We start from the raw sequence: 27965 nt of genomic DNA, 5'->3' as shown, positions 1-27965 counted from the left end.
ATTAAAATAATTTTCGCGTTAAGTCGATTCCAGGGAATTTGGACCCTTCTTAAGCACGCACTGGTCTTCGGTCAGGATTTCCTGCTCCAGTTGGAACCTCCCTCTTAATGCGCGCGCCGCTCTAAGACAGCCACGCCCATCGCCAGCTGCATTTGCGGGAGTCTTGCTTTCCCTGCCTCGCCCCCTTATTGCTCGAGTAAGCTTGCAGCGTTCGTAGTTCTTGCTGTTGGGCAACGATCTGGCGAAGATTATGGCTGAATACGTGCGGGGAGCTCCTGAAGTGGCAGTGATTCGAATGTGTAATCCTCCGCTCAATACAATCAGGTAACAATGGGGAAAGACTGGAAAAGTTACCAGTTTAGTCCCATGTCTGTTTAGTCGGAAGCGATTAATCCTGTCCATGAAGAGGTCTCGAGAAAGCGAAAGCTTGCACACACTTTTGGGTTAATTTTATAGGTCTTAATAAAGTATCACCCAGCTGTGATTTGGGATGGATTTTCAAGTGTTTTCCTCAATGAACCAATAGTGCTATGTGTCATTGAGTTTGCTAGCAAAGGAATATTGTCCAGATGTCTAGTACTATTTCATTTTGGATTCAGTTAGCTTTTTTCCGTGAAAAATGCACAATGCTTGTCTATTATTTTTGTGTTAAGTTTCTTCCTGTCAAACTTGGTTCCTGGTGTTTACATTGACACAGCGGTGTAATTTACTTGGCCACAGTGCAGAAATGTTTGCTTCTTCTAACCCAGTGTTTTTCAACCTTTTTTGTGCAAAGGCACACTTTTTTCATGAAAAAAATCACGAGGCACACCACCATTAGAAAATGTTAAAAAAATTAACTCTGTGCCTATATTGACTATATATAAAGTAATTTTCCCACGGCACACCTTACACTATGTCACGGCACACTAGTGTGCCACGGCACAGTGGTTGAAAAACACTGTTCTAACCTATGGCCTAGATATTTTATTTTGTTTTGCGCTAACATCCAAATACTAATCTTTCAAGCTGTGCTGCACGCTGGATTTGAGGACGAAAAGTGTACTGAGGTGCAAACATACCACCTGTCAGTAACTTCTTAAACAAAGTCTGTGTTTTTCCCTGAAGAATCTACAAGTCAAACAAACAAAGGCCAAAATAAGACCATGGGAGAAAGCATCAAAGCTTCACACCCTATACAGCCATCACATGGGCTTCCATTTCTATAATAATAAAACTGATGTTTAACTAAGTCTGAGTCAGGCAATATGGAAATACATTGTTGCACAGTGAGTTTGAACTTTAAATAGAACATCAACAACATTGAAAACAGTATATGTTATGGCCCACCTTCTTAAGACTATTCAAACCAATATGAGAATACAGCCAATGTAAGCCAATTTAGATGCCAAGAAAAAGATACTTTATTTCAAGTAAATTCATTATTAATCAGCTAAACATCAAAAACTAAACTCTAACTAGACTAGAACAACAATTATTCCATGGATTTTACCTGTGAATATGTTTTAAAAAGTGCTGGTCTCCAACTGTTCCTACCTAGAAGTTATAATTCTTTTTAAACCCTATACCTATTCAACTGCCTTTTATTTTATCTCATTTTTTTTCTGAAAATTGTTTCTTAAAATGCTATTAGGATTGGGGATTAACACTGTTATTAGTTCATGCTCAGTCACTTCCCACGTTTTATGGAATATACATGGTTAGGCAGTTACTTTGGTGCTACCACACATAAGATTACAGATAAAAGCACCCTCAGAAGTAAGAATTAGCCCTACTGAACTTAGCCATCATCAGAAATGCAGACCAAAGAGTTCAAACTACAGAGAAGCTTTTAAAGTAAACTATTAGTTCATCCATACATTTTTACATAATAACATCTTGTGGGACATATATCATTATATTATACTGTATATTTTTATTTTAAGAAAATTCTGTACATTGCTTGGTTTTAAATCTGGAATGCGATCCAATAGATATGCAAAAATGAATTTCCGTTTTGCCTAGTTCCAATGAATTTATCTACTGTTGATATTCTACTTTTTAGGTAGCAAAAATAATAAACTCAAGTCATTGGTATATAGACTAAATATACATTTTAAAAAGAAGAATATTGCCTGCATTGCCCTTTTAATTTTTTCTTGATAAAGTAATATGTGGAAAATAATTATATTTAAAAATGAGGTAATGTATATACATTCTGCTTTCAGAATAAACAGTAATTTTGGCACAAAATGATTATGCAGGGGGAAAATCTATCACAGAACAAATTCTGGTTAATATTTAACCCTTGGTGTTTTTAGACTTTGGATTCTATTCAGCTGATTCAGAGCAGTAATCCCATTATGAAATGCTCAATTTTTAATCAATTAACTTTATTTAATTTAATTAATTACTTTTAGTTAATTACCTATTAGTCTGGAGTCAGATGACATACCAGGCATATTAAAGCTTGTCAAAGTTTCATAATCAATAGCTGATATACCAATCATCTTTACAGTAATTGGCATTTTGCTTTTGTTTTGCTTTTTTAAAGATTACAAAATAATTAAATGAAGTTTGTATCAAACCTACTGTAGACAGGATGAAAATTGAATTCCAGTTTTAGTATCGAGGGCTCTGAAAAAAGGCGTGAATTAGCCAATAATAATATAAAGTATAGTTTAGAAATCCTATGTACTACAGCTTAATTGATGATGTGGATTGCATACTTGCAGTGACCCACAAACAGGTCTAGTAATATAGGTAAAACTTGAAAAATTAGAATATCATGCAAAAGTTCATTTATTTCACTAATGCAACTTAAAAGGTAAAACTAATATATGAGATAGACTCATTACATGCAAAGCAAGATGGTTCAAGCCGTGATTTGTCATACTTGTGATGATTAGGCTTACAGCTCATGAAAACCCCAAATCCACAATCTCAGAAAATTAGAATATTGTGAAAAGGTGCAATATTCTAGGCTCAAAGTATCCCACTCTAATCAGCTAATTAAGCCATAACACCTGCAAAGGGTTCCTGAGCCTTTAAATGGTCTTTCAGTTTGGTTCAGTAGGAATCACAATCATGGGAAAGACTGTTGACCTGACAGTTGTGCAGAAAACCATCATTGACACCCTCCATAAGGAGGGAAAGCCTGAAAAGGTAATTGCAAAAGAAGTTGGATGTTCTCAAAGTGCTGTATCAAAGCACATTAATAGAAAGTTATGTGGAAGGGAAGTGTGGAAGAAAAAGGTGCACAAGCAGGAGGGATGACCGCAGCCTGGAGAGGATTGTCAGGAAAAGGCCATTCAAAAGTGTTGGGGATTTTCACAAGGAGTGGATTGAAGCTGGAGTCAGTGCATCAAGAGCCACCACACAAAGACAGATCCTGGACATGGGCTTCAAATGTCGTATTCCTCTTGTCAAGCCGCTCCTGAACAACAAATGTCAGAAGTGTCTTACCTGGGCTAAAGAAAAACAGACTTGGTCTGTTGCTCAGTGGTCCAGAGTCCTCTTTTCTGATGAGAGCAACTTTTGCATCTCATTTGGAAACCAAGGTCCCAGAATATGGGGGAAGAATGGAGAGGCACACACTGCAAGATGCTTAAAGTCCAGTATGAAGTTTCTACAGTCTGTGTTAATTTGGGGAGCCATGTCATCTGCTGGTGTTGGTCCACTGTGCTTCATTAAGTCCAAGGTCAACGCAGCCATCTACCAGGAGATTTTGGAGCACTTCATGCTTCATTCCGCAGACGAGCTTTATGGGGATGCTGAGTTCATTTTCCAGCAGGACTTGACACCTGCCCACACTGCCAAAAGCACCAAAACCTGGTTCAATGACCGTGGGATTACTATGCTTCATTGGCTAGCAAATTCGCCTGACCTGAACCCCATAGAGAATCTATGGGGCATTGCCAAGAGAAAGATGAGAGACATGAGACCGAACAGTGCAGAAGAGTTGAAGGCCGCTATGAAGCATCCTGGTCTTCCATAACCCCTCAGCAGTGCCACAGGCTGTTAGCTTCCATGCCACTCCGCATTGAGGCAATAATTGCTGCAAAAGGGGCCCAAACCAAGTAGTGAGTACAATGCATGCTTATACTTTTCAGAGGTCTGATATTGTTCTATGTACAATCCTTGTTTTATTGATTGCATGTAATCAATAAATTTTTCAAGTTTCACCTGTATATTGTTTCTTCTATGTTCATGTTCCTTCATCCTGACCTTACCCTACGTAGAAATCTGTCTTAAATTATCCGTAAGTATACCTGTATTAAAATAGGTTTTTCTCCCTTATTTCAATACCATCCAAGTGCAATTTTAAGTTTTGTTAGATTTTGTTATGGAAATCAGGTAACTGCACTGAATTAAAATACAGGCAATAAAGACACAGGAATCACAAATGCAGACAGTTAATACTCTGCTGCAGTTTTCTGCCAACTCAAATGGCACAAACGAGGCAGTGAAAAAGGCATTGAGACATGAGATGAACAATACAGGTACAGTATCTTTCATGCATCAAATACCTGGATTATGAGGCTACGTTCAGTTTCCATTAATCCTGGAAATGAGAGAAAAATTCATTCAATTCTTTCACTTAATATATGATAAATTCTTGCTAGTGTTATAACTACCTCTAGTGGCAATTTTAATCTTTTCAATCCCCATGTATTAACACTGTCAGGTTTATGAATTATTTTAAAAATACATTTTTTAGCAAAAGGCAAAGTCTAAGCCACCCAGAAGAAAGACCTTATCAGAATGTAGGGATAGGTCTGAAACAAAGGCAAGGAAAGATGAATAAAAATTGTTATAATTTTTGATGTTGCAATATATATCAAAGAATACATTGCAGTAGTTCTTGACCTTGATAAGTGAAGTAAATAGAAAATGACATAGATAATACTATAATTCTAACAATTGAAACTAAGTATATTATTACCATGTTATTATGATCAGTGTAAGAGGCCATTGTATAGATACTGTACATGAAATGGGAGCTTATGAACCCAACATTTAAACTATACATTAGATTTACATTTCAAAAATCTGGATGACCACTAAATGGCAGCAGGAAATTATTGTTTGCTTTATTCCTTTGCTGCAGTCTAGTTGTCCAGATTTGTTTTAACCTAGACATACTAAGTCATTTTAAAGAGATGTCGAACTATGGTATTACTTATGAATGAATCTGTTTTATGAACATTGATTAACCTTTCAAGCAGATTATTGTTGCTGAAGTAAATCATCAAGATTTTGTCTTGTATCTCAGCTTATTTGAACTATTACTTGATGAATTATTTTATATTGACACTCAGGCAGGTGTATCTTTTTTCTTACACTATAAATGACTGATTTATTTTAGTGATGTGATGTTACGGGCTTTAAGTGAAGAAGTAAATCGTGCAAATATTGACCCCACTGTGAAAGCTGTTGTGATTTGTGGGGCAAATGGGAAATTCAGTGCAGGTAAGGACTTTTGATTCAATTCAGTTTTTTTACTATAATTGCTGAGCAATATTCAAAGGCATACACATTAGAGACAATACAAACAATGATACAGAATTCAAATAAAATTAGGTAACAATGGAATCTTAATTCTATTTGACATCCACCAGGCCTGACAAGTTGCAAAACAAAATTTTACAACTTGTCATGTCTGCAAATAAATAGGTTAGGGTAAATCATCCAAACAACTATGGATTCTGCAAATTACACAATGCTACGAAGTATTACAGAAGTTTTCACAAGAAATAACTTTCTCTCCCACCCACCTACCCGCCTCGGGCCACCGCGTGTCAAGCCTGCAGGCTGCTTCGGCCCAGGCCCCGCCGATTTCATTAAGCGTGGAGCAGGCCAAAGGTGAGGCAGAGCAGGTTTTAAGGGAAGGCGAGCATGCAAAGTGGGCTACAGGGAGATCTAGTGATGCAACGGCAGAGGCCTTCCTGCATGGCGACAGAGCTTTATTCTCCTCCAAAAACACGTCTTCACTCCCTCCGCCCCGCCTCCCCCAAAACCTCTGGCCCAGATTTTTCTGCCGTTGCCCTTCTTGCCGCCAGTGCTCAGGCTGCTCCCTGGCCCCAGAGAGAAGAGCGCCCTGCCAATCGTAAATACAGCAGGGAAGCTGAGGAGGCAGGTGGGAAATACATGGGGGGGGAAGGAATCCGTCATACCCACAAGGGAGATTTGCGTGACAGTAAATGGAATGGTTTCATTGGAAGTAGGGAAGAAATGGGCCATTTCAATATTTAAGGTTTAAATCTAGAAATCAGGGCTTCTAGTTTTGGATACCACAAGTTCCCCCTGTGGCTTGTGCAGACAAAGAAAGGATCAGAGTCTTGAGCTCTTCCTCTGCCTGTAACCAGGTTTTTAAAAACGGGGATCCTCCGGGTCCCATATCCTGGAGCTCTGCCTACAGTTTGGGAAATAGCTGATTGCCACTTCCTTTGAAAAGACATTTTTTTCTGGTATCACTTCATCAAGCCCATCCATCACATTAAGAATTTACTGAACAGTGAAGTAGTTACTAAATTTTACTGAGTTTACTAAGTTACTAGTTACTAAGGTTCTTGATAAATGACATCAGACTTTGAAAATCTGGTATCACTGGATCATGTTCAACAATTTTGTTGAATTAACATTAACTAAAAATGTTTTAAAATTGGATTTTGAATAAATGTGCAATTAATTGTTACAGTTTTGAATTTTACTATTACTATCTTCTGTTGTGCAAACTGCCCAGTCACATGACCCCCCAGCCATGCCCACAAAGCCACGCCCACATAACCAGTAGTAAAAAAAATGAATTCCACCACTGGGGTGGAGGTGGGCACTGAGGATCAGTTTGTAGCACCAAGTGGGCAGTGGACTGAAAAAGTTTGGGAACCATTGGCCTGACCAATAAGGTCATGACTTATAGACTAGGTCATCCTCCAATGGATCAGAATATCATCATTCTGCAGCACTTAGTTGAATTTTTAATTCATATATTTACACATTTCTATTTTCTTCTCTGCTTTATATTTACATTGGACAATAGTATCCTCTTTGGTTATAGATATATGATATTAAATATTTCAGACTGTTTCCCTTCAGAAAAAAGAGTTGGGTGGCGTGGTTCATTCTACCCATAATTGCTTCATTCAACTGCCCGACATCTGCATCTCTACCACGATGTAATGGATCAGAGTCTACGTTTGCTCTCTTATTTATTTATTTATTTATTTATTTATTTACTTACTTACTTACTTACTTACTTACTTACTTACTTACTTACCGTATTTATTGGCGTATAACACGCAGTTTTAAAACTAAAATTGCAAGCTTAAACCCTGCCTGCGTGTTATACGCCGATACTGCGTGTTATACGCCGGGTCCACTGTTCCCTCTAAGGTGCGCGGCCGCGCGGCCGCGCACATGGCAAGAAACCCCCGCGCAGAGGTTTCTAACTCCCGCGCAGAGGTTTCTTTCAAAGCAAACGTGGGGAAGTCCTTTGCAGGCAGCTAGAACTGGCTGCCTGCAAAGGACCTCCCCAAACTTGTTTCAGCGGCAGCTCTCAGCCTGGCGGCAGCGTCACACAGACTGTGGAAGGAGGGGGAGGAGGAGGGAACCAAAGAGAGCTTTTACCGAGTCTGCGCCCCACAGCCAGGACCGTCCTGGCGCCTCCAGCCGCGTTTCTTCCTGCAAAGCCCTTCGGGCAACCCGAGAGTTCCGCTTGACGCCAGAAGGGCTTTGCAGGAAGAAACGCGGCGTTTCTTCCTGCAAAGCCCTTCTGGCGCCAAAAGGAACTCTCGGGTTGCCCGAAGGGCTTTGCGGGGAAGAAACGCGGCTTGAGGCGCAAGGACGGTCCTGGCTGTGGGGCGCAGACTCGGTAAAAGCCTCTCTTTGGTTCCCTCCTCCTCCCCCTCCTCCTCCTCCTCCTCCTCCTTCTTTCTGGAGCCCCTTCCTCAAAGATTTGGTACCAAAGCAATGGCGGTGAGGAAGTTGTGTCTTTTGGATTTTGCACTGTTGTCTTTTCAATGGTTCTCAGACTGGTTGAACCTTTAGCAGCTGGGGTGATATTCTTTACTGTTAAGGTTACAATTGGATGTGTTGGACAAATCTTAAAAGATGAAACTTTTATTAAAACGTTTGACTTAACTAAAAACATCTTCCTTTTTCTTCTTCTTCTTAAATATGATTTATTTATTTATTTTTACTTCAGAAGTTTGATGACCGTTGTACAAACTAATCCAACCTAAATGTAGAGGAGGAGAAGAAGGGGGGGGGATTTAAAAAGAGCAGAGGAAAAAGAAAAGAAAGCATGAAGAAAACATAAAGAAAGGGATGGGAGGGAGGGAAGGAAGGAAGGCACTTTATGTTGAGGAGTTAATGTTATAATTCATGTTCTAATGTTATAAATTTTAATCCAACATTAAGTTCCGAGCTTCCAAGTCATTTATTTTTAATGAAAAAAATTTTTACTCAAATTTTTGTGTTAAAATGGGGGATGCGTGTTATACGCCGGTGCGTGTTATACGCCGATAAATACGGTACTTACTTACTTACTTACTTATTTATTTATTTAGAATTTATACCTCTCTTCTCTTTTATTTTTTTAAAAATATAGTTAAACATTAGTTTTTAACCTTATATATAGTTATCTTGGATTTTCCTTGTTCAGTAGCTATATTCATAAATTTATTGGGTAAAAGTATTGATTAACTGTACAAGATCCCCAAAGCAAGAATTACATAGATTTCAGTAAGGTATTCTAATGTCAGTCTTTGGAAATTATCAGAAGAATTTCTTAGCCACATTTATCATGAGTAATTTAAGGCAACATCTCTTTCCTTACTCAAAATACTTTTCAGATTTCTTCTTACCATGGCTGAATTGCTGTCTACAAAAAGCTCACCCTTTATTTCCTCTTTTTAAGTCAACTTTCACTTCCACTCTCAGCCTTTGTACCTTCTTTCTCAAAGTCCTGCTTTTTCGCACTGCAGAAAATGACATATATTGAACAGTGCTGAAATTATTTTTTATATTTGATTTGATTTGAGTTTAATTTTTGACATATATGACAAAATCTATTTCCTTCCGCTTGAGGGCTATTTCTGCCTGATATTTTCTCATAAGCTTCTCTTAGATTTGAGAGATACCTAGATAGGACATAGAAAGAGGGATGGACAAAACATACAACAGAAAAAAAAAATCCTGCAATGAGACTTACACCATTAGCATTCTGCCCCATTTGTAGATTTCTCTATGATTCAACTAGAAGATTATGAGAAATCTGTAATACCATCATGGTAACTCTTTTTTTTATTATTTTTTTCCTTCTACAACACCTTACAGTCATTATATCAACATTATTATGTCATCATACCTGTACATGTAAATATTATTTTGCTTCTATGTTTATAATGGTTTTATCTATCCTCAAACGTTTCCAGGAAGTAATTTTATACACATAGATTGTAGATCTAAATGTTTATGGAGATTCTTGGTCATCCAGATCATAGTTGTACAAGGTTTCAAGGGGCAACCGGACTTTCTTATTTTTCTTTGAGAAATATTCAAAGAAATATTCAAATTAAAAAAAAGAAAGTCCAGTTGCTGCTTCAAAAAGCACCTTTGGGACATTATAGTATCTAGTTAGCATTCCTTAGCCAGCAGGAGACTTCCGTCAGGTTAATCTGAAGGGAGGTAATAGAATAGAATAACAAGAGTTGGAAGGGACCTTGGAGATCTTCTAGTCCAAATCCCTGCTTGGCCAGGAAACCCTATATCATTTCAGACAAATGGTTGTCCAATCTCTTCTTAAAAACTTCCAGTGTTGGAGCATCCACAACCTCTGGAGGTTGTTTCATTGATTAATTGTTCTAACCGTCAGGAAATTTCTTCTTAGTTCTAGTTTGCTTCTCTCCTTGATTAGTTTCTATCCCTTGCTTTTTGTTCTACCCTCAGGTGCCTTGGCTCCTCTTCTTTGTGGCAACCCCTGAGATATTGGAACACTGCTATCATGTTACCCCTAGTCCTTCTTTTCATTAATTTTAAGCAATTTTCTCTCAATGAACCCCAATCGTTTATTGAGAACTTTACTCTCTCCTCAAATCCTCATAGCAGATTTATGGGAAACATGAAATACCTATGGGAAATATTTATGGGAAACATGAAATGAACATTTTTTTCCTGCTTGCATTTCATTGGTTTTTATAAGCAGAGAATCTAATACTAACTGGAAACTTATATTAAATCACAATTACTTCCTATTTGAAGTATATAAATATTTGGTACATTTTGTTTCTATGTTAATTAGCACAAGGCTTTAATGGGGTGGTTACCTGAAGCAATCATGGATTCTCAGAATTTTGTTCAATTTTTTTAGGTGCTGATATCAGAGGATTTTCTGTTGGCATTGAAAAAAATACACTGAGTTTGGAGTCTGTAGTTGCTTTAATAGAGAAGAGTGAAAAACCATTTGTGGCTGCTATTGAAGACATAGCTTTCGGAGGAGGCCTGGAGTTGGCACTGGGCTGTCATTATAGGATTGCAAACATGAAGGTAAGATGTCTTTAAAGTACCATTTTCAACCTATATATCACCTAAAGCCCTCTGATGTCTATCTCTCCCAACCAAGTACCTATGAATTATAAAATGTTCTGTTAAAAATTGAAATATATCAATCCTAGAAAGCAACATGAAGAAACTTGAGGCAGGGGAATAATGACATCTGTATCATATTTCCTGTTGAAATTACTTTATTGTAGTATTTGCACAATTGTGCCATTGTGTGCAATGATTTACTGTGGATGCTATTTCAATAAGATTAATAATTCCAATTGAGTCAAAAAGGTCTTATAAATGAATAATATGTAATCAAGGTAATGGAAAGTTATTATATAATAATACAGGCCCTAATTTAGCAACTGCTTCATTTAACTACCATTTGCAGTTACAACAGTGCTGAAAAAGCACTTTACTTATTGTTATATATGATAATACCAGTAGCAGGATGAATTTTGTATGCTCAGCGCTGGAAACGCTTATGATACTAGCAATAGAGGAGTGGTTAATAAAGTTGACAGAGCTGGAATCACTAAAGTAATTCAACTACAGTTCTAAATCTTTTGTGGAAATTTTGAAGGCAATAGAGAAAAAATCAAATTTTAACATATGGATTTGATGATTATTAAAATTTTAAAAGGGGAAAATATTTTTTCATTCTTTGTATATAATTGTGTTTCCCCTTCATTTTATTTATACTTTTTCACACTTCTATCTCTATTCTCTTTTTATTCTTTATTGTTTATTTTTATTGTTAGTTTAAGTTATTTTTTTATGTTTATGCTTTGTAAAATTTAATAAAATTATTTTACAGAGGAAACCCATTTAGATAAGTAAGATTGTGCTACTTATCCAGGAATCAATGGTTTGTGTGATGATATATCAACCATAAATATAATTTTAAGTTTAGAAAAGGAATAGAGAATCCAGGTTTTTGAAATACAACTGTTCCCTAGATTACTTGATCTTTTCCAACATTACTCATATATATCCCCATATAGGGCTATATAGAGCAGGGTTTTTTAAAAATTATAGGGGAGGATGCTATGTGTTCTATATATTGTAACTATTTACAAATATTTCATCCTCACTCCAGGCTCAAGTTGGTTTGCCGGAAGTCAAAATAGGTTTACTTCCTGGAGGCGGTGGGACTCAACGGCTTCCACGATTGATTGGGGTACCAACTGCACTTGATATGATCACCACAGGTAAAAAATTTTTATCTGTGAATAGACATGTGTCATGTGCAAATAATATATGGCATATTTACATATGTTGGCATTTTTATGGAATACAAATATGCTTTCCAGAAATATAAGATAGCATGACTACAGTAAAAACATGCTTTACACTTTCTGGGTTTGTTAGATTCATCATCTGAAATGTTAGCTAACAATTCCTAGGTAGCAGCTAGAAAAGATCGGTAGCAGCACTTTAGATGGACTTTTCACTAAGATGTGTATCTGAAAATGATTGTGTTGATAGAGGAAATTCAGCTTACTTTTAAGAATATTAATTTTACATACCATCCTACAGAGAAGACTGAAAAATATAAAGTATTTTTGTGAGTTCTGTTATTCCAAATTGGGTTTGGTTTATTTTGAAGGAGACTCTGCTTCCCATGCAAATACAAGATTTCTGAAGGTTTCTAGATTTAGCACTGTTCTCTTACATCATCGTTGTATTTGCTGTGGTCTCATTGCCAGACTTATTATGTAGTCACCATTCACAAAAGTAAGGTGAAGCAGTGAATTTCTTGGATATTATTTTAAAAAACTTCAGTACTGCTTTGGGCTTATATTGATTATAATAATATTTTATTTTTAAAAATTAAATATTTATTTAACAGTTTATATTAAAAAGTTTTTATTACCCATGACAGCTTATCAAGACCACCAGTTTTGTGACCTTAAGTTCAGTGTGATGTTAAATAACTATGAACAATTAAAAAGCCATAGGTGATCCCCTGAGTGACATTGAAAGTGAGAACCTAGGCCAGAGCCAATTATTTTATTGGGTTCTGTTTGATTTTCCTGTCACCTGATCCCTGTTGATTTATTAGTTATCGATTCTAATGTTTCAGCACAGCAGTCCAATAATGAACTGACAAGCATCCTTATTCTCTAGCTGGCTGCTGTGCTATAGAAGGTACCTATAGAATATATGGGCCACTTGTGCCTTACAGTTTAGTATACAGTACTGCCTTGCTGACTCCTTTCTGCTAATGATGTTAGTGGATTTCTCTTTTTCTATTATTTTAGCATGTTACTGTAACAGCATGGAATCAAAAATTTACCAATTTTGCCTAGTCCTGGGGTTTCCAAAATTGCCAAATTTAAGAGTTGTGGACTTAAAATCTCAGAATTTCCTGTGGCTGACTGAAGAATTCTGGGAGTTGAAGTACACATGTCTTAAAGTTGGCAAGTTTGGAGACCCCTGATCTATGCTCAAAGTAGTCTACCAGTAACATACCTTGAAACTCCCAAGGAACAGATGGAATTTAAGTGAATCCTAAATTAAAAAGTAATATTTCTTTTTTCTTAGGTAAATATGTGCCAGCTACTGAAGCACTGAAACTGGGGCTCTTAGATGAGATTGTTGAAGAAAATCCATTTGAAGCAGCTATAAAGTTAGCACGAAGAATATTGGGTAAGAACATTCAGTTGTACTGGGCAAAATGTAATACAACAAATTCCCAAAAGAAAATACCAACCAGTGGAAAGAATTATTTAGCTGATGTTGGTTGGCGCAAGGTTTTTAAATTAAAAATTGCAGTGTACTGGCATAGAATTTGGGGGTCAAGCAGGGAGAAAGTTAAAGAAATAACCATATATATTGTAATTGAAAAACAGATTTATTGTCTGTCTGTCTGTACCTACCTACCTACCTGTCTGGTTATCTAGTTATCTGGTTATCTAGGGAGCCGAGGTGGCGCAGTGGTTAAATGCAGCACTGCAGGCTACTTCAGTTCTGCAGTTCGGCTGTTCAAATCTCACTGGCTCAGGGTTGACTCAGCCTTCCATCCTTCCGAGGTGGGTGAAATGAGGACCCAGACTATGAGGGCGATATGCTGACTCTGTAAATCACTTAGGGCTGAAAGCCTTATGAAGCGGTATATAAGTCTAACTGCTATTGCTATTGCTATCTGGCTATCTATCATTTGTTGACAATGTCGTACTGCTTTTTGATAATTTTTTTTTAATAATTCATTATATCTGTCATGACACCCACTTTGTGAATAGGCAATCATTTAAAAGAGCATTCACAAATACGAGTTTTACAAAGTAGGAAATGACCATTTTAAATGATGGTTTTCTACCTTCACAATTTGCACATCTGTTTCCAGAAATTTCTGTTTGCATTATTCCTTCTTGACAGTTAGACAATTAATGTACAGTGATATAATAGCATAAAGAGTAGTGAAACAACATGGGAATAGAACATTATGTTCTTTATGCAATTCAGTCATGGAAATTTCTCCCAATTCAATTGCTCAATACGATGTAACATACACTGAGCAACATCAGGAATTCAGGTCATTCAGGTCTGTCCTTATTCTTAAGAAATAGTAAAATTACAGTTGGTTCACATGCAAGTGGCTATGAATTGTAAAACCTTAGTTGTATTTATAGTTATATATACAGGTGGTCCTCAACTTACAACCATTCATTTAGTGACAATGTAAAGTTACAAAAAAAAGTATCACTGTTTTTCACCCTTATATCTGCTGCAGGAACCCCATAATCATGTGATACAAATTTGATCCTTTGGCAACTGTTTCATAGTTATGATGGTTGAAGTGTCTCAAAGTCATGTTATCACCTTTTGTGACCTTCTGACAAGCAAAGTCAAAGGGGAATCCAGATAAGTAACAATTGTGTTACTTAATTAACAACTGCAGTGATATTCTTAATAAATGTGGCAAGAAAGGTCGTAAAATGATGCAAAACTCCCTTAACAGCTATCTCACTTGGGTAACAGAAATTTTGGGCTCAGTTGTGGTTGCAAACCAAGGACTATGTGTATTATAAATGTGGAGAAAGTAAGAAAGATAATCTTGACATGAGTTTGCAGGATCTTTGCCTAAGCATAAGGGGCTGTAGCATTTTTAAAGTCTGGAATGAGCATATTTAGAAGCAGTCAGCCAGATACCTCCTTAATTCATTGAACTTTGAGAAAAGGAAAGAGACACAGCTGAATCAGACTTGCAAGATTCTGTTATTATAGCTATTTGTTTATTAAAGTAGCTTTAATGTTCTTGTGGAATTGATTCCCCTGTTTTGTAGACATATTGAATGACTAAATTGTATCACTGTTTTAAATGAAATAATTATTCTGTAAAGCAGAAGCAATCTAATGGACGCTTTGTAGAAGTTGAGATGCCAAAACCTTTGAATAACAAAGCACTGGTTTGGTCAACATGTTTCTTGACAAGTATCAAGAAAGTAAGCTAGATCTAAAAACTGTATTTTCCAACATCCGCATAAAATTGTCATATTTTTCACTGTTTCTCTGAAGAAGACAGTGATTAATGACATATACTTTGTATAGTCAAGCTTCCACATTTAACCAGTTAGCTTGTAAACACACTGAAGTGATGATACCATCTATATTTACTGGGTTTTAGTCAGTTGGCATTTATTCTCAAATATATATATTGGGTTGCCTTGAGGATTCACTCAGATATATGAAAACACAGATTTTTAAAAAAAAAAATCAGATTTGTCAAATGCAACTTCTATTTCAGGAAATAGAAGTTAAATCTATTGTGAACAAACAAAAACTGTTTGACTTGAGTGGATGTTTTGCATCAATTGCTTTTCTCAGCACACTCTGCAGTTTGTCCACACGATGGCGCCAAACTTTGATAAATAATGTTGCTATTTGCAATCATTCTCAGTGTTCATGGAAGCAATGATGGCAGCTTAAGTTCCAGGAAGGCAACTACTGTGCCATTGTTAGATAAATCTGGACAATGGCTGGCTTCATGTTAATACTATAGCTCTTCTAGACTTCTTGATAGAAGAGGGAGACATACAAAGAATGATCCTGTCAGTTTATGAATTCTATTCATAAACAAAGCCAGGAATGCTTCAAGTCTTACCTCTATTAGCAATATTTCCATAAATCTTCATACCATTTTCATTCTATAAAAGCTATTTGCAGATAATTAGCAATCATTTCCAAACCTGCCAGCCATGAAACAGTGAGTAAAAGAAACAGAGTACACTTCCTCACCAGAAGCAAGTCCACTCATCCCTACTCAGGGGTGGGTTCCTGCCAGTTCTAGCCTCTTCTATAGAAGAGGTTCCACAAATCTACAGTGCCATTTAGACCCGGTTCCAGCTCCCTCTCCCTGCCCATCCGGACATCATCAATATGAAGACCGAGAGGAGGAATTCTGGGAGTTGAAGTCCACAAGTCTTAAAGCTGTCAAGTTTGAACAGCCCTGGGTTTTTTTTCTAAAGGGTTAGTGGGGCAAGGGTCTTGTAACTTGACAGCTTTAAGATTTGCACACTTCAATGCCAGAGTTCCTGAGCCAACATGGCTGGAGGAGGAATTCTGGGAGTTGAAGTCCATAAGTGTTAAAGCTGTCAAGTTTGAACACCCCTGGTTTTTTTTTCTAAAGGGTTAGGGGTGCAAGGGTTTGTAACTTGACAACTTTAAGACTTGCATGCTTCAAATGCCAGAGTTCCTGAGCCAACATTTTGGTTGCTAAGCAAGAGCGTTGTTAAGTGAGTTTCACCACATTTTACAGTGTTTCCCTGAAATTACGACAAGTCCTGATAATAAGGCCATGCCACATTTTTCTGGTATGCAAAAATATAAGCCCCCCCCTGCAAATAAACCCCCTGGACAACCCTCCACCTCCGGCCAAGCAGAGCGCCGCTCACCAACCTAGCGGTATCCCAAAGGTGCCAAGCCACAGGAACCGGGGGGGGGAGGCAAAGGTGATTGCATTGCTTAGCGCCTTCAGGATACCACTAGGTTGGTGAGCAGCTCTGTGCCCAGCTGAAGAGGGGGGTTGCCGGGCGGCTGGTCTGTTGCGAGCAGGCCCCCAAAGAGCTGGACACAGCCTCATGGGCGAAAGGCTATGTTGCGCTGTCGTAGCAGCACAGCACAGCAGCCATAAAGCGACCACACCCATGAGCAGTAACCCGGCAAACCCCCTTTCTAGCCGGGCACAGCGCCATTCACTGACCTAGGGGTATAGCCAAGCTGCATGATCGCCTGTTCGCCGCCACTTCCCGCAGCTTGTCGCCTTCGAAACGGCAGTAAATGGCGCTCTGTATGGCTGGAGGGGGAGTTGCATGAGTGGCTGTTCCGCTCTCACTCATGAGCCTGCTAGCTTCATGATGCATGGCCCAGCTCTCTCCGCAGAGCCAGGCCACCGCCGCCGCCTCATGGCTTTTTTAGCGGCTTCCAAACCAAGTCTTCCGGCAGTGGCCGCTCTGGGCGTACGCTCTATGGTTGTACGCTCTGATGGCAGCTGGCCCACCACTGGCATTTACTTCCAGTTCTTGGCAAACAATGGGCTTATTTAATTACTGTTCCATGGCATTCTCTTAGCAACCATATATTCACTTAGCAAAAGAAAGGTAAAATCAGGTCAGTTGTGTAGTGACCCATTTAACAACCAGCAAGACTTACAACTGAAATTTCAGACTCATTGATGGTTCTAAATTAAGAACTACTTGCACTGTCTAATGGCATGTGCATTTATTTGGAAATGCAAATAATTCCTGCTAAGCACACTGGCAATTTAGATCAGCATTAATGCAAAGAGTTCAATTTGTATAGTAATCTAGTCCTCCGTCTGGCCTCCCTAAACCACTTTTCCTTATCTTCAACCCCGGATTAGAGCTATGAAATAAGTTGTTCTTCAAAGAATCCTGAGAGTTGCTGAGCATTTTTAATTATAAAAATGACTTAATGGCATTTATTCATAGAAAGAGTACTTCAGAACACATAGCAATTTCAATTGAAAAGAATCGTAACTTTCATGTTTGCTGAGAACTTTAAAACATTATATAAACAGCGTGAACAAAATTACTTCATATGTTTTAATTAACTTGAAATTTAAACCTTAGCTAATGAATATTAAAATAATTTAATAAGTATTACTGTGCTTATGTTCTATAGAACAAGAATCCCTGAAAAATATGCGTGTCTGAAAAGATGTTAAATATTTTTCCTAGAGTTTTCTATTTTTGAGGCTTATTTCAAATAAGATGTTCAGAAAAAAAGTTTCTTATATGATTTGAGAATCATAGAACTTTGAGATTTAAATTACAATCCATGCCTTATCTGCAGAAGCCATTTAGATGGCAGGTAACCATTTTGTAGTCTGTGGCAACCAAGAGGTTAAGCCACATCTCCCTATTTCCTCACTCCTAAAGCACTATCAGTAAAGACAGAAAGACTAATGCCAGCAAAATGTGCCTTTCTAGAACTCTGTCTTAGATGTGGGTACATTTCTGTATAAAGACCATGTGTCAGCTTGTCGTGACCCTGTGATATCAGATGTGTTTAACGGTTGAACTGATTTATTTTTGGTCCATCTGCAGGGCATTTGAAACTGTTTTTTCCCCATTAGCAGGAATGCTTGTGTGGCCCTGATCTCTGCAATTTCTCTCTTTTAAAAGAAGAGGCAGCTTGAAGCATTTTCCCTTGCTCCTCCTGCGAGCTTATTTTATTTTATTTTTGTACGCAAGACAAACGTGTACAAGATGAAATGAGGATAGGGATAGTGTGTAGGCCAGTAATTTATTACTTTTTCATGTGCAGTAGGGACAATGGTGGGTTTTAATTTTTTTTAGAACCTCTTCTGTAGGTGTGGCCTGCTTTGTGGGAGTGGTTGCCGGCCATGTGACTGGGTGGGAGTGGCTTGCCGGCCATGTGACTGCGTGGGAATAGCTTGCCGGCCATCTGACTGGGTGGGTGTGGCCAACTTGTACTGTGTTTCCCCGAAAATAAGACAGGGTCTTATTTTCTTTTTACACACAAAATATGGCTTGGGCCTTATTATGAAGGGAGGGTTTATTGTTTTGGGGTTGAAGATATATATAATTTGTGGTCAAGTGACTGCAGGATGCTTCAAGCAGCCACAAATGTGGGCCTTTGCCAAGCACCCAAAATGCAATCACATGACCATGGCAGGGGTTGCCATCAAAACCTTGAATTTGGGTGGTAAGTGCCTTTTTAAAAATTTCTGTTGTAACTTCAAATCATTGCTAAGTGACCAGTTGTAATTCAAGGACTATCTGTATACTACAATCCTTTCCCACCTACCGTATTTTTCAGAGTATAAGACGCACCGGAGTATAAGATGCACCGGAGTATAAGACGCACCAAGGTTTTGAAGAGGGAATTTAAAAAAAAAAGTAGGTAGGTAGATAGAGCGATAGAGAGGGAGAGAAAGAAAGAGAAATACAGTAGGTAGGTAGAAAGAGTAGGTAGGTAGGTAGATAAAGGGAGAGAGAGAGAGAGAGAGAGAAATACAGCAGATAGGTAGGGAGAGAGAGAGACTAGGTAGGTAGGTAGATAGAGGGAGAGAGAGAGAAATACAGGAGGTAGGTAAGGAGAGAGAGTGTGTAGGTAGGTAGAGGCATAGAGAGAAAGAGAAATAGAAAGAGAGAGAGAAATACAGTAGATAGATAGGGAGAGAGAGTAGGTAGGTAGGTAGATGTTTCCAGGTGTATTTATCCATGTGCTGGAGAAGGAAATTGCTGACAAACCTTAAGACTTTGTTTCTGCTGGCACGGCACTTGATCAATGTAATTCTCATCAGTTAAAGACCTTTCCAAAAAGAAAAAAAAAGGTTTTGCACTCTGCAAACCTCTGAAAAATGGCCCGCTTTTTGTGAAAATGGGCCCATTTTTTTTCAAATAAAAGCCATGAATAGCCTGGGGGGGGGGCTTGCAGAGTGCTCCTGGGGGAGGGGGGGCAAAAAATGGCTCATTTTTTGCAAAAATGGCGTTTTTGTCAAAAAAAATGCATGCATAGCCTTATAGAGGCTTATAGGGTGCGGCTGGGGGCTGGAGGGGCAAAAAACGGTCCATTTTTGCTCATTTCTGCCCTCCCCGGCCCCCAAGAGCTCTCTGAAAGCCTCCATAAGGGTATGCACAGCCATTTTGGTGAAGTGGGTAGAGTTTCGGAAGGCAAATAATGCTGTATTCAATGTATAAGACGCACCCAGATTTTCAGCCTCTTTTTTGAGGAAAAAAGGTTTGTCTTATAGTCCGAAAAATACAGTACTTAAAGTAAACTTCACTGAATACCATTATCACAACGTTGCACATTAATACTTCATATCACAATAGGTGCTAGTATATACAGCAGTATTAAATATATTTAAGAATGGGCAACAGAACATTTACATTGTTATTGGTTTTCTTGTACAAAGAAAAAGAAACTGATAAACTGAGAAGCTAGCTTGTTTTAACAAGATGATTTGTTTGCCCTCTCTAGGTCAGCCAGTGGGACCTCGCCGACTCTCTCTGAAACAGACTCCCAAACTCCCTAACATGGAAGCTTTCCTACATGAAGCCCTGTTGAAGGTGAAGAAGCAGGCTCCAGGATGCCTCTCACCCGAAATGTGCTTTCGAGCTGTGGAAGCTTCCGTGTACTTGCCCTTCGCAGAAGGAATTCGCAAAGAAAAGGAGCTTTTTCTTCTCCTTTTAACTTCAGACCAGGCTAAAGCATTGCAGTACGCTTTCTTTGCCGAAAGAATTTCAAAAAAATGGATGTTGCCCAATGGGGCATCCTGGAAGACTGTATCCCCTCAACCAATCCGGAAAGCAGCTGTGATAGGTAAGTTTATGAACATCTTTGAATTATTCAAAGTTCAACTATTGTTGTTTTTTTGTTGTTGTTGGGGAAAGAAAACATTTTCTAAAGAAAATGTGAAGAAGACTAAGCAAACACCGCACAGTTACTTTAAGGTACCTAACTTGCACCTAGCATTGCTTAATTTCAATACCCGGTTTCCCCTAAAATAAGACCTCCCCGGATAATAAGCCCAATTGTGCTTTTGAGCACATGCGCTAAAATTAAACCCTCCCCCGAAAATAAGCCCTTCCCAAAAATATTGCAACACAGCAGCTGCAATGAGGTGACCATGCTCGCGCCTTCTGCACCTCGAAAATAATAAGACCTCCCCAAAAATAAGGCCAAGCACTTATTTCAGGGGTCAAAGAAAAATAAGATCCTGTCTTATTTTCGGGGAAATATGGTAGAGAAAATGCAGAGCTAGATCGTTAATTCATCTGACAGTCAGTTTCCTTTCTGGGAAATATATCTCAGAAGCTATAGTCTCAAACATAACACAGGTTAGAGGAAAAAACATGATTCTCTTTGCTTTACTACATAATTATAATTAACTAAGATGGATCAATTGATTCAGTTTTCTGAGAACACATACTAAACAATACACTAAACAAATAGACTTAGTGCACACAATATCCTGGACTACATGTGATTGGTTACTGTAATGTCCGTTGTATCATGCAAATCCAGAATAGGGTTGTAAACAGGTAATTTTTTTCTTTTAAATCTCCCATTGAAAAGGGAGAAAAGGCAGCCAATGACATGCTAAGTCCCTTCTGCATTTTATTGCTTTTAAATAAAAGATAGCTGTGGTTGAAGAATGAACTTTTTTGGTGAAATGCAGCAATGAAAGAATTTGTAATTTCTATTATGCAGTTTTGTCACTGCAATAATAGAGATTGTTCTCCTCTCCCTCTTGCCACCCTGGGTAGATTCTCTCTAGGGGGGAGTTAGCAGAGAGAGACTCTCAAAAATTGTTTTCTTCCTTTAATTCACATATTTAATCATTAATCTCAGAATGTTGTGTTGACACTTGCCTTTTAAGAAGTTTTAATTTTCATTGTAATGATCCACTGCTTCCATTTCTCCTTGCCTATCCCCAGGAAGATAATGCACTCATTAATTTTTTATAAAGGCATTAAAATTAAAAAACCCCTCTCTTTGATGTACTGTACAGTTTCTTCAAAAGCTCTTTGTTGCTCTGCATATTGATTGGTTTATACTCAGTGGGAAACTCTTCCCTAAGTAGCCCAGTCCTTGGTAGTGCCCTCTTTGATTTTAAGAGAGTGACAATCATGTTATACTTTCACTGTTCTTCCCACTCCTTCCACCCCACAGTCTGACTGATATATACAAGATGGGGTTTGCTGCAGCCTGTGCACATTGAACTCTCTGAAGCTCACCTGAGGAGGAGGCAGCCTTGAGGGACCAGTCTTCATCTGTCTTTTTCCCTCTGCAATTTTGCAGTCTTAATTATCCTTCTCTGCATGAGTGATATCCCTTTAGCTAAAAAAGTGGCAAATTAAATCTGCTTGCAACCTTGAACCCTTTTAAGTTGTTATGACTTATTGGAGAACTGACATTTGTGTGAAGTATCATGGAGTCTATAACTCAGTACATGTAGATAGAATATCATTATTTTGCTCCATGTGTTAAGCACACATAATGTGTATGAGCCTAATTTCCCTTACCATGCAGAAGGAAGAGTCTTCTTTATGAATTTCACGGAAAGTCACAAGTGATGAATATGCAGAAATTGCTATCTTAAAGAAGCATAGATACAGGTTCAAACTTTTCCAGGTTACTATGTGGAATGAAGCAAGGCTAGTAGATGTCAGGCCCCATTGGAGCCTGGTTTGGAGGAAGAGGAGAAGAAGTTGGAACTGGGCCGTCCAATGAGGATGGCACATCTCTCTTGGTTTGGAGAGGCCAGGGGTTGAGGATGAGGGGGTCTCAGGCTCCTCAGGCACTGAGGGAGGTGGTTGACCGAATGGAGAGCTATCTGCCCTCACAGAAACAGGGGAGGATTGGCTGCTGACAGGCAGTGATGCTGATAGGCAGCAGATCCCCTCTGATGAGGAACAGCTGCCTCCCACACCCGATCCAATGGCACGGAGAGCAGAGAGTAGGCAAGCTCAGAGAAGAGCTGTGAGGATACTCTGGAAGAGGTCACCCTACCCCTCCTCACAAGGAACACCTGGAGTGGATTGCCTTAAGGCAGTGTTTCTCAACCTTGGCGACTTTAAGTCCTGTGGACTTCAACTCCCAGAATCCCCCAACCAGCAGAGCTGGCTGGGGAATTCTGGGAGTTGAAGTCCATAGGACTTAAAGTCGCTAAGGTCAAGAAACACTGCCTTAAGGAGACGTGCAGGAAGTTAGTCTTTGTCAGGAACAATTGTTTGTTTTGGTTTACATTCCCCTGGCTTAAATTTGTGCCTTTTGCCTTGCCTTGCCTTGCCTTGCCTTGCCTTGCCTTGCCTTGCCTTGCCTTGCCTTGCCTTGCCTTGCCTTGCCTTGCCTTGCCTTGCCTTGCCTTGCCTTGCCTCGCCTCGCCTCGCCTCGCCTCGCCTCGCCTCGCCTCGCCTCGCCTCGCCTCGCCTCGCCTCGCCTCGCCTTGCTCAAGGATTGCCTTTTGCCTTGACTTTGCCTTGAAAACTGTCTTTTGTCTTGTACCTTGACTTTGCCTTGAGGACTATAGTTTGCCTCAGGGACTCACTTAGTTAGGTGGATTGGACTTGGGACCCTGGACCTTGCTCTGCGAGTTTGCTCCTACTCTGTGGACTTTCTTTGTTATATATGAGCTGTTTGTGGGGTGACTGAGAGTGGCTGCCTACAGAGTAGTTTGGGCTGGAACCTGACCGAACAATTACAGTTTGAGTACATTTTAGGCCTCCTGAAATGTCCACAATAAGCTTTCTGTAATTACTCAAGAGCGTGGATCACTTTGTGTTGATACAAGCCTGATATATTGCTTCAGGCTAATAGAATCAGGAAAGCTTCTGGGACATTGGTAAAATACATTTTGCTAGATTGATTGCTGCATGAGCATTTCTGGTGCTTGGCTACGCAACAAATTGATGTTTTGTTGTCATAAGTAAGCATGCAGTAACCTAATACTAGCTCGTAAAACTCTGTATGTTGTGTATACCAGATACAAATTTCATTTGCTAGTGCTTAACTTATTAACCGTGTACTAATATTAATATTCATTCATGCTTCCAGTTTTTTTAAGAACTGGGATTGGGCTCTTTGATTTGACCTTCTGCATAAATACTTTTCTCAGCATGCAAGTAGGCAAGTGTTTCAAGGGGGGAAAAAATCTTTTCTATCCCTACTAAAGATGAAATTAGATTTAATGTGGAAGATCCATAAAAGGGGGTATCGGTGTGTGCATGTTTTCAAATGTGACAGTTACCATGGAAATCAATGATTCAGGCTGGGATTAAGCTCTGGGGAAACAGGACTCAACCTTTTCTCCATTTATATTTTCCCAATTGCAATTCCTCCTCCAGCTATTTAGGGGCCTCTTAAGTTTTTGGAGGAAAGCCATTCTTCTAAAAGGCCACGTGGGTTTTGAAAAAAATGATTTAAGAAAAAAAAATTCTAACCAGCAATAAATGAATAGGCTCAAAACTCACAATAAGCCATATTGCATTCAAATCATGGTTTGTTGAATGACCCATAAGGGCTGGGTTCATACACTAGGTTAAGCAAAACCTAAACAGGTACGATCTGCTTGTAACCAAATTACATCAGTGGATGGAAATGACTGTTAACCATATTCATGTTATATGGTTCGTTTAGCATGTTCTGCAAACTCAGCTTTCTGGATCATAATTTGTGGTATATGCTTTGATGATACTTTTCTTAGCCTCAGGCCGCTCCAGATACCCAGAATTCAGTTCACCGAATTCTCTGCAATGGTGATGCTGGCTGGGAATTTTGATGTAGTCATCTATACATCTAGAATTTGTGAAATACCATTTTTACGTACTTGTGTGAAATAAATCATTTAAACCATAAAGCCTTTGCTAGGAGATGAAGTTCCCTACATGGAACTCCAATGTAGTTAACAAAACCTGCTGTTTTTGGTGCCTGCCAGACTTCTTGTCCCCTTGATTTTTTACATTTAAAAAAGAATACCTTTAATATAATGAGAGGCTACACACTGTTTCATAATAAGAATTTCTAAGAACCCTAAATCAACGTTCTTAGAAAATAAAAATAATGAGAGACTGAAGTGCAATGCATTATTTAGAACAGTGTTCTCTAATCTTTACAACTTGGCGACCTGTTAAGATGGAGAGGAGAAGTGGCCTGTGCAAGTGGCAGGTTGGCCTGCTCACACATTTGCACCAACCTGGCGCTCCCACAAGTTGAGCTGCGCACACGCATGCACCAGCCAGCCATTCACACAGCCCACTTCCAAACAAGCCATAGCACAGTAGTGTACCATGGCCCCGGGAGTTGGGGATGCCTGATTTAGAAGTTTACTACTTATGCTGAAAAAGGACAAAGATAAACAGGATTAATAGAAGTGTAAATGGATTGACTATATACAAAATAAATACGGGACCAAAAAATTCCAGTTAGCCTATGCTTAAGATCAGAAATGATTTAAACTGTTAAAAGTTAGTTCAGTAAGAAGAAGCTAAGGTCAATGTAGAATGTCATTAATTTCTTTATTTCTTTTTTCTCAATAGATTTTAGACTGTGTTAGTTAAAAATCCATATGGGTTCTGGGAAGTCGGGGGGGGGGAGGAGGAGAGGGGTTGGGGGGGGAGGGAGGGAGGGGCATACAAAAAAATTGTAAAAAATAATAATAATAAAATAAAATAAAAAAGAAGTGTATATTTTTAATCATGGTTTGTAATTGATCATATTCCAATAACTTTATTTTTGAGAAGGTGCAAATCACCCCAAATGGCCATTTTACTGGTATGCTCAAATATAGTCAAAATTCTAATTATATTGCCAATCTAAAAACTTTGGAGATCTTAAAACAATCTGGCTTTTCTTACATGTATAGTATCAATATTCTCTCCGCTTGAATATCGGAGTTAACTGAGGAGTGAAAAAAATTGCCTATGGTATTATGTCAGTTTAATAAACATTGGCCAGAACGTTCTAATAATTGCTTCTTCTTTCTTTCTCTCTTTCATCGAAAAGGTTTGGGGACAATGGGCCAAGGCATTGTGGTATCTCTGGTGAAGGCTAAAATTCCAGTTGTGGCTCTGGAGAAGGATAAGAAGCATCTTGAAATAGCAAGGAAAGCTATCAAAGCTTCTTTGGAGCGTGAAACTTTAAGAATGCAACAGAAGGGCAAAACACTGGACATCCATAAATTACTTCACTTCACTCTGGATTTTGGTGCACTAAAAGATGTAGATCTAGTTATTGAGGCTGTGTTTGAGGATATGGTTCTGAAAAAAGAAACGTTCTGTAAATTATCCGAAATCTGCAAGCCAGAAGCCTTTTTGGGCACTAATACTTCTTGCCTGGATATAGATGAGATAGCTTCTATTACTAACCGTCCCCAGCAAGTCATTGGTACTCATTTTTTTTCACCTGCACATGTAATGAAGTTAATAGAGATCATTCGTGGACAGCACACATCTCCTACTGCTATTGCTACAATTATGAACCTGGCCAAAATGATGGACAAATGTGGTGTTGTAGTAAAAAATTGTTTCGGCTTTGTTGGGAACCGGCTACTCAGTTCTTATACTGAACAAACATATTTCCTTTTAGAAGAGGGAAGTACTCCAGAGGAGATGGACAAAATTCTAGAGGAATTTGGTTTCAAACTGGGTCCTTTCAAAGTATCTGATCTGGCTGGGCTTGATGTGGGCTGGAAATCTAGAATAGGGCAGGGCCTGACAGGAGTCAACTTACCCCTTGGAACACCTCCCCGCCAACGAGATGGTAAGCGTTATAGTCCTCTTCCTGATATTCTATGTGAGAATAGGAGATATGGTCAGAAAACTGGAAAGGGCTGGTACCTATATGATAAACCTGGGGGAAAGATAGCAAAGTCTGATCCTTGGCTTCACAATTTCCTTCAAAATTACAGAAAGGCCCACAACATGACAACTCGCACCATTACCCAAGAGGAGATCTTGGAGCGTTGTCTGTATTCACTTGTCAATGAGGGTTTCCAAATATTATCTGAAGGAATTGCATCTTGCCCAGAAGCCATTGATACCATCTATATCAATGGTTATGGGTGGCCCAGACATAAGGGTGGTCCAATGTTCTATGCTTCTGAGATCGGGCTGCCCAAGATTCTAACAAAACTGCAAAAGTATGCTGAGGCTAATCCTGACATACCTAAACTACAACCCAGTCCCTTTCTGCAGAAACTCGTCACTCTTGGTAGCCCTCCGTTGAAGAACTGGCCATCACTTGTGAGTCCCCAGCAAAGCAAGTTATAATTAATGATTCCTGAAAATCATCATCTTTCCACGCAAGTGGGAGGGTTTTCTTTTCCTACCTTATTCTAAAAAAGCTTTGGGATACATGTAAATGTTCTCATGGGTCATTTTTAAGCTCTCCTTATTGTTAGACTTGGGGTGCTACCATCCTTGTGAAGACCATGCATCTCAGGGAAAACCAATGGGAACAATGCCTTTTTAATATTCCTTAGCATTTAATGGAAACCTGGATGATTGCGTACATGATTGGGAGAAAGGATACTTGCACCAATGCCCTTCAGTGAATGGCAGAATATAACCTATGATAAGCTCAATGAAATCCTTTTCTTCTTTGAAAGAAATTTACAAAGCAAATTATCTTTCGTCAGATGGAATGAGAGCTGATAGGAAAATAAAACATAGAATATTTTTTCTACGCACAAGTTATCTTTCAACATAAGCAGCCTGTTTCCTATTCAGATTTTTTAACTGATTGATTTCAAACTATAGTCTGAAATAAGGGGTGCTATAGAATAATATCACTTTTCTGATTTCAAAAATGAGCCCACACCCTCCCTCTCCAAATGATAAATTGTTGCTCACAGAGTGCCTTTTATCATACTACTTGCTTGAAAGTACATGCTAGTATTAAGCTGCCTTGTCTCTGAATATATTTCACCAAGCCATCTTACAAGAAGAGGGGGAGAAACTTTGATCTGAAAGATACATACTATTCTGGAAGTAAATACATTCCTGGACTGAATATATTCTTTGCTTTTGCTCCACCTCAGTCTCCCAGGCGACTGCTTTTACCAATTGCACTTCTGAATTCTGGTTAAAAAAAATATATTAAACAAATCACTGTTAAATCTTTGTATGCTTCCTTTATTAAATTAGATTGCAAAGCAAGTTTCTCAAACTTGTTACCATCCAGAATGCTATAGCAGGTAAGGTTTTGGATTGTGTATGTGTCTATCCTCAGCTCTGTTCCAGTGAACCAGTTTCTATATGTCAGTCCAGCCTTATGGGCTAATCAGAAGAATTGGAGGAGACATTTCTTATATGTGCTGCTGTCATTCCTGAAGAAGATTGAATATTCTGACACATCTGGAAGATACCAGGTTGGGGAAAGCTGTCCTAAAATTCTAAGTAAGATTTGTGAAATTGTATCACGCTTATCAACTTGTTACCTCT

General features: G+C 38.8%; 1 protein-coding gene across 1 annotated transcript; it reads left to right on the top strand.

The window, feature by feature from the left end:
* Positions 1–150: 150 nt before the first annotated feature.
* Positions 151–27644, top strand: EHHADH (enoyl-CoA hydratase and 3-hydroxyacyl CoA dehydrogenase). Its single transcript, XM_032225981.1, has 7 exons — positions 151–324; positions 5348–5451; positions 10352–10527; positions 11627–11738; positions 13075–13179; positions 20002–20343; positions 25528–27644. The coding sequence occupies exons 1-7, from the start codon at positions 251–253 to the stop codon at positions 26790–26792; spliced, it is 2178 nt and encodes a 725-aa protein (XP_032081872.1). The 5' UTR covers positions 151–250; the 3' UTR covers positions 26793–27644.
* Positions 27645–27965: the final 321 nt, after the last annotated feature.

This window comes from Thamnophis elegans, chromosome 10 (genome assembly GCF_009769535.1).
Source record: "Thamnophis elegans isolate rThaEle1 chromosome 10, rThaEle1.pri, whole genome shotgun sequence".
Classification (NCBI taxonomy): Eukaryota; Metazoa; Chordata; class Lepidosauria; order Squamata; family Colubridae; genus Thamnophis; species Thamnophis elegans.
The sequence above is the reverse complement of the archived record's forward strand: the minus strand, read 5'-3'. Positions and strand labels throughout refer to the sequence as shown.

Coding starts and splice junctions, on each gene's coding strand:
- EHHADH (XM_032225981.1), top strand. CDS start 251: ATGGCTGAATACGTGCGGGGAGCTCCTGAAGTGGCAGTGATTCGAATG. Junction 5,452..10,351: donor AAATGGGAAATTCAGTGCAG/GTAAGGACTTTT, acceptor CAATTTTTTTAG/GTGCTGATATCAGAGGATTT. Junction 10,528..11,626: donor ATAGGATTGCAAACATGAAG/GTAAGATGTCTT, acceptor TCCTCACTCCAG/GCTCAAGTTGGTTTGCCGGA.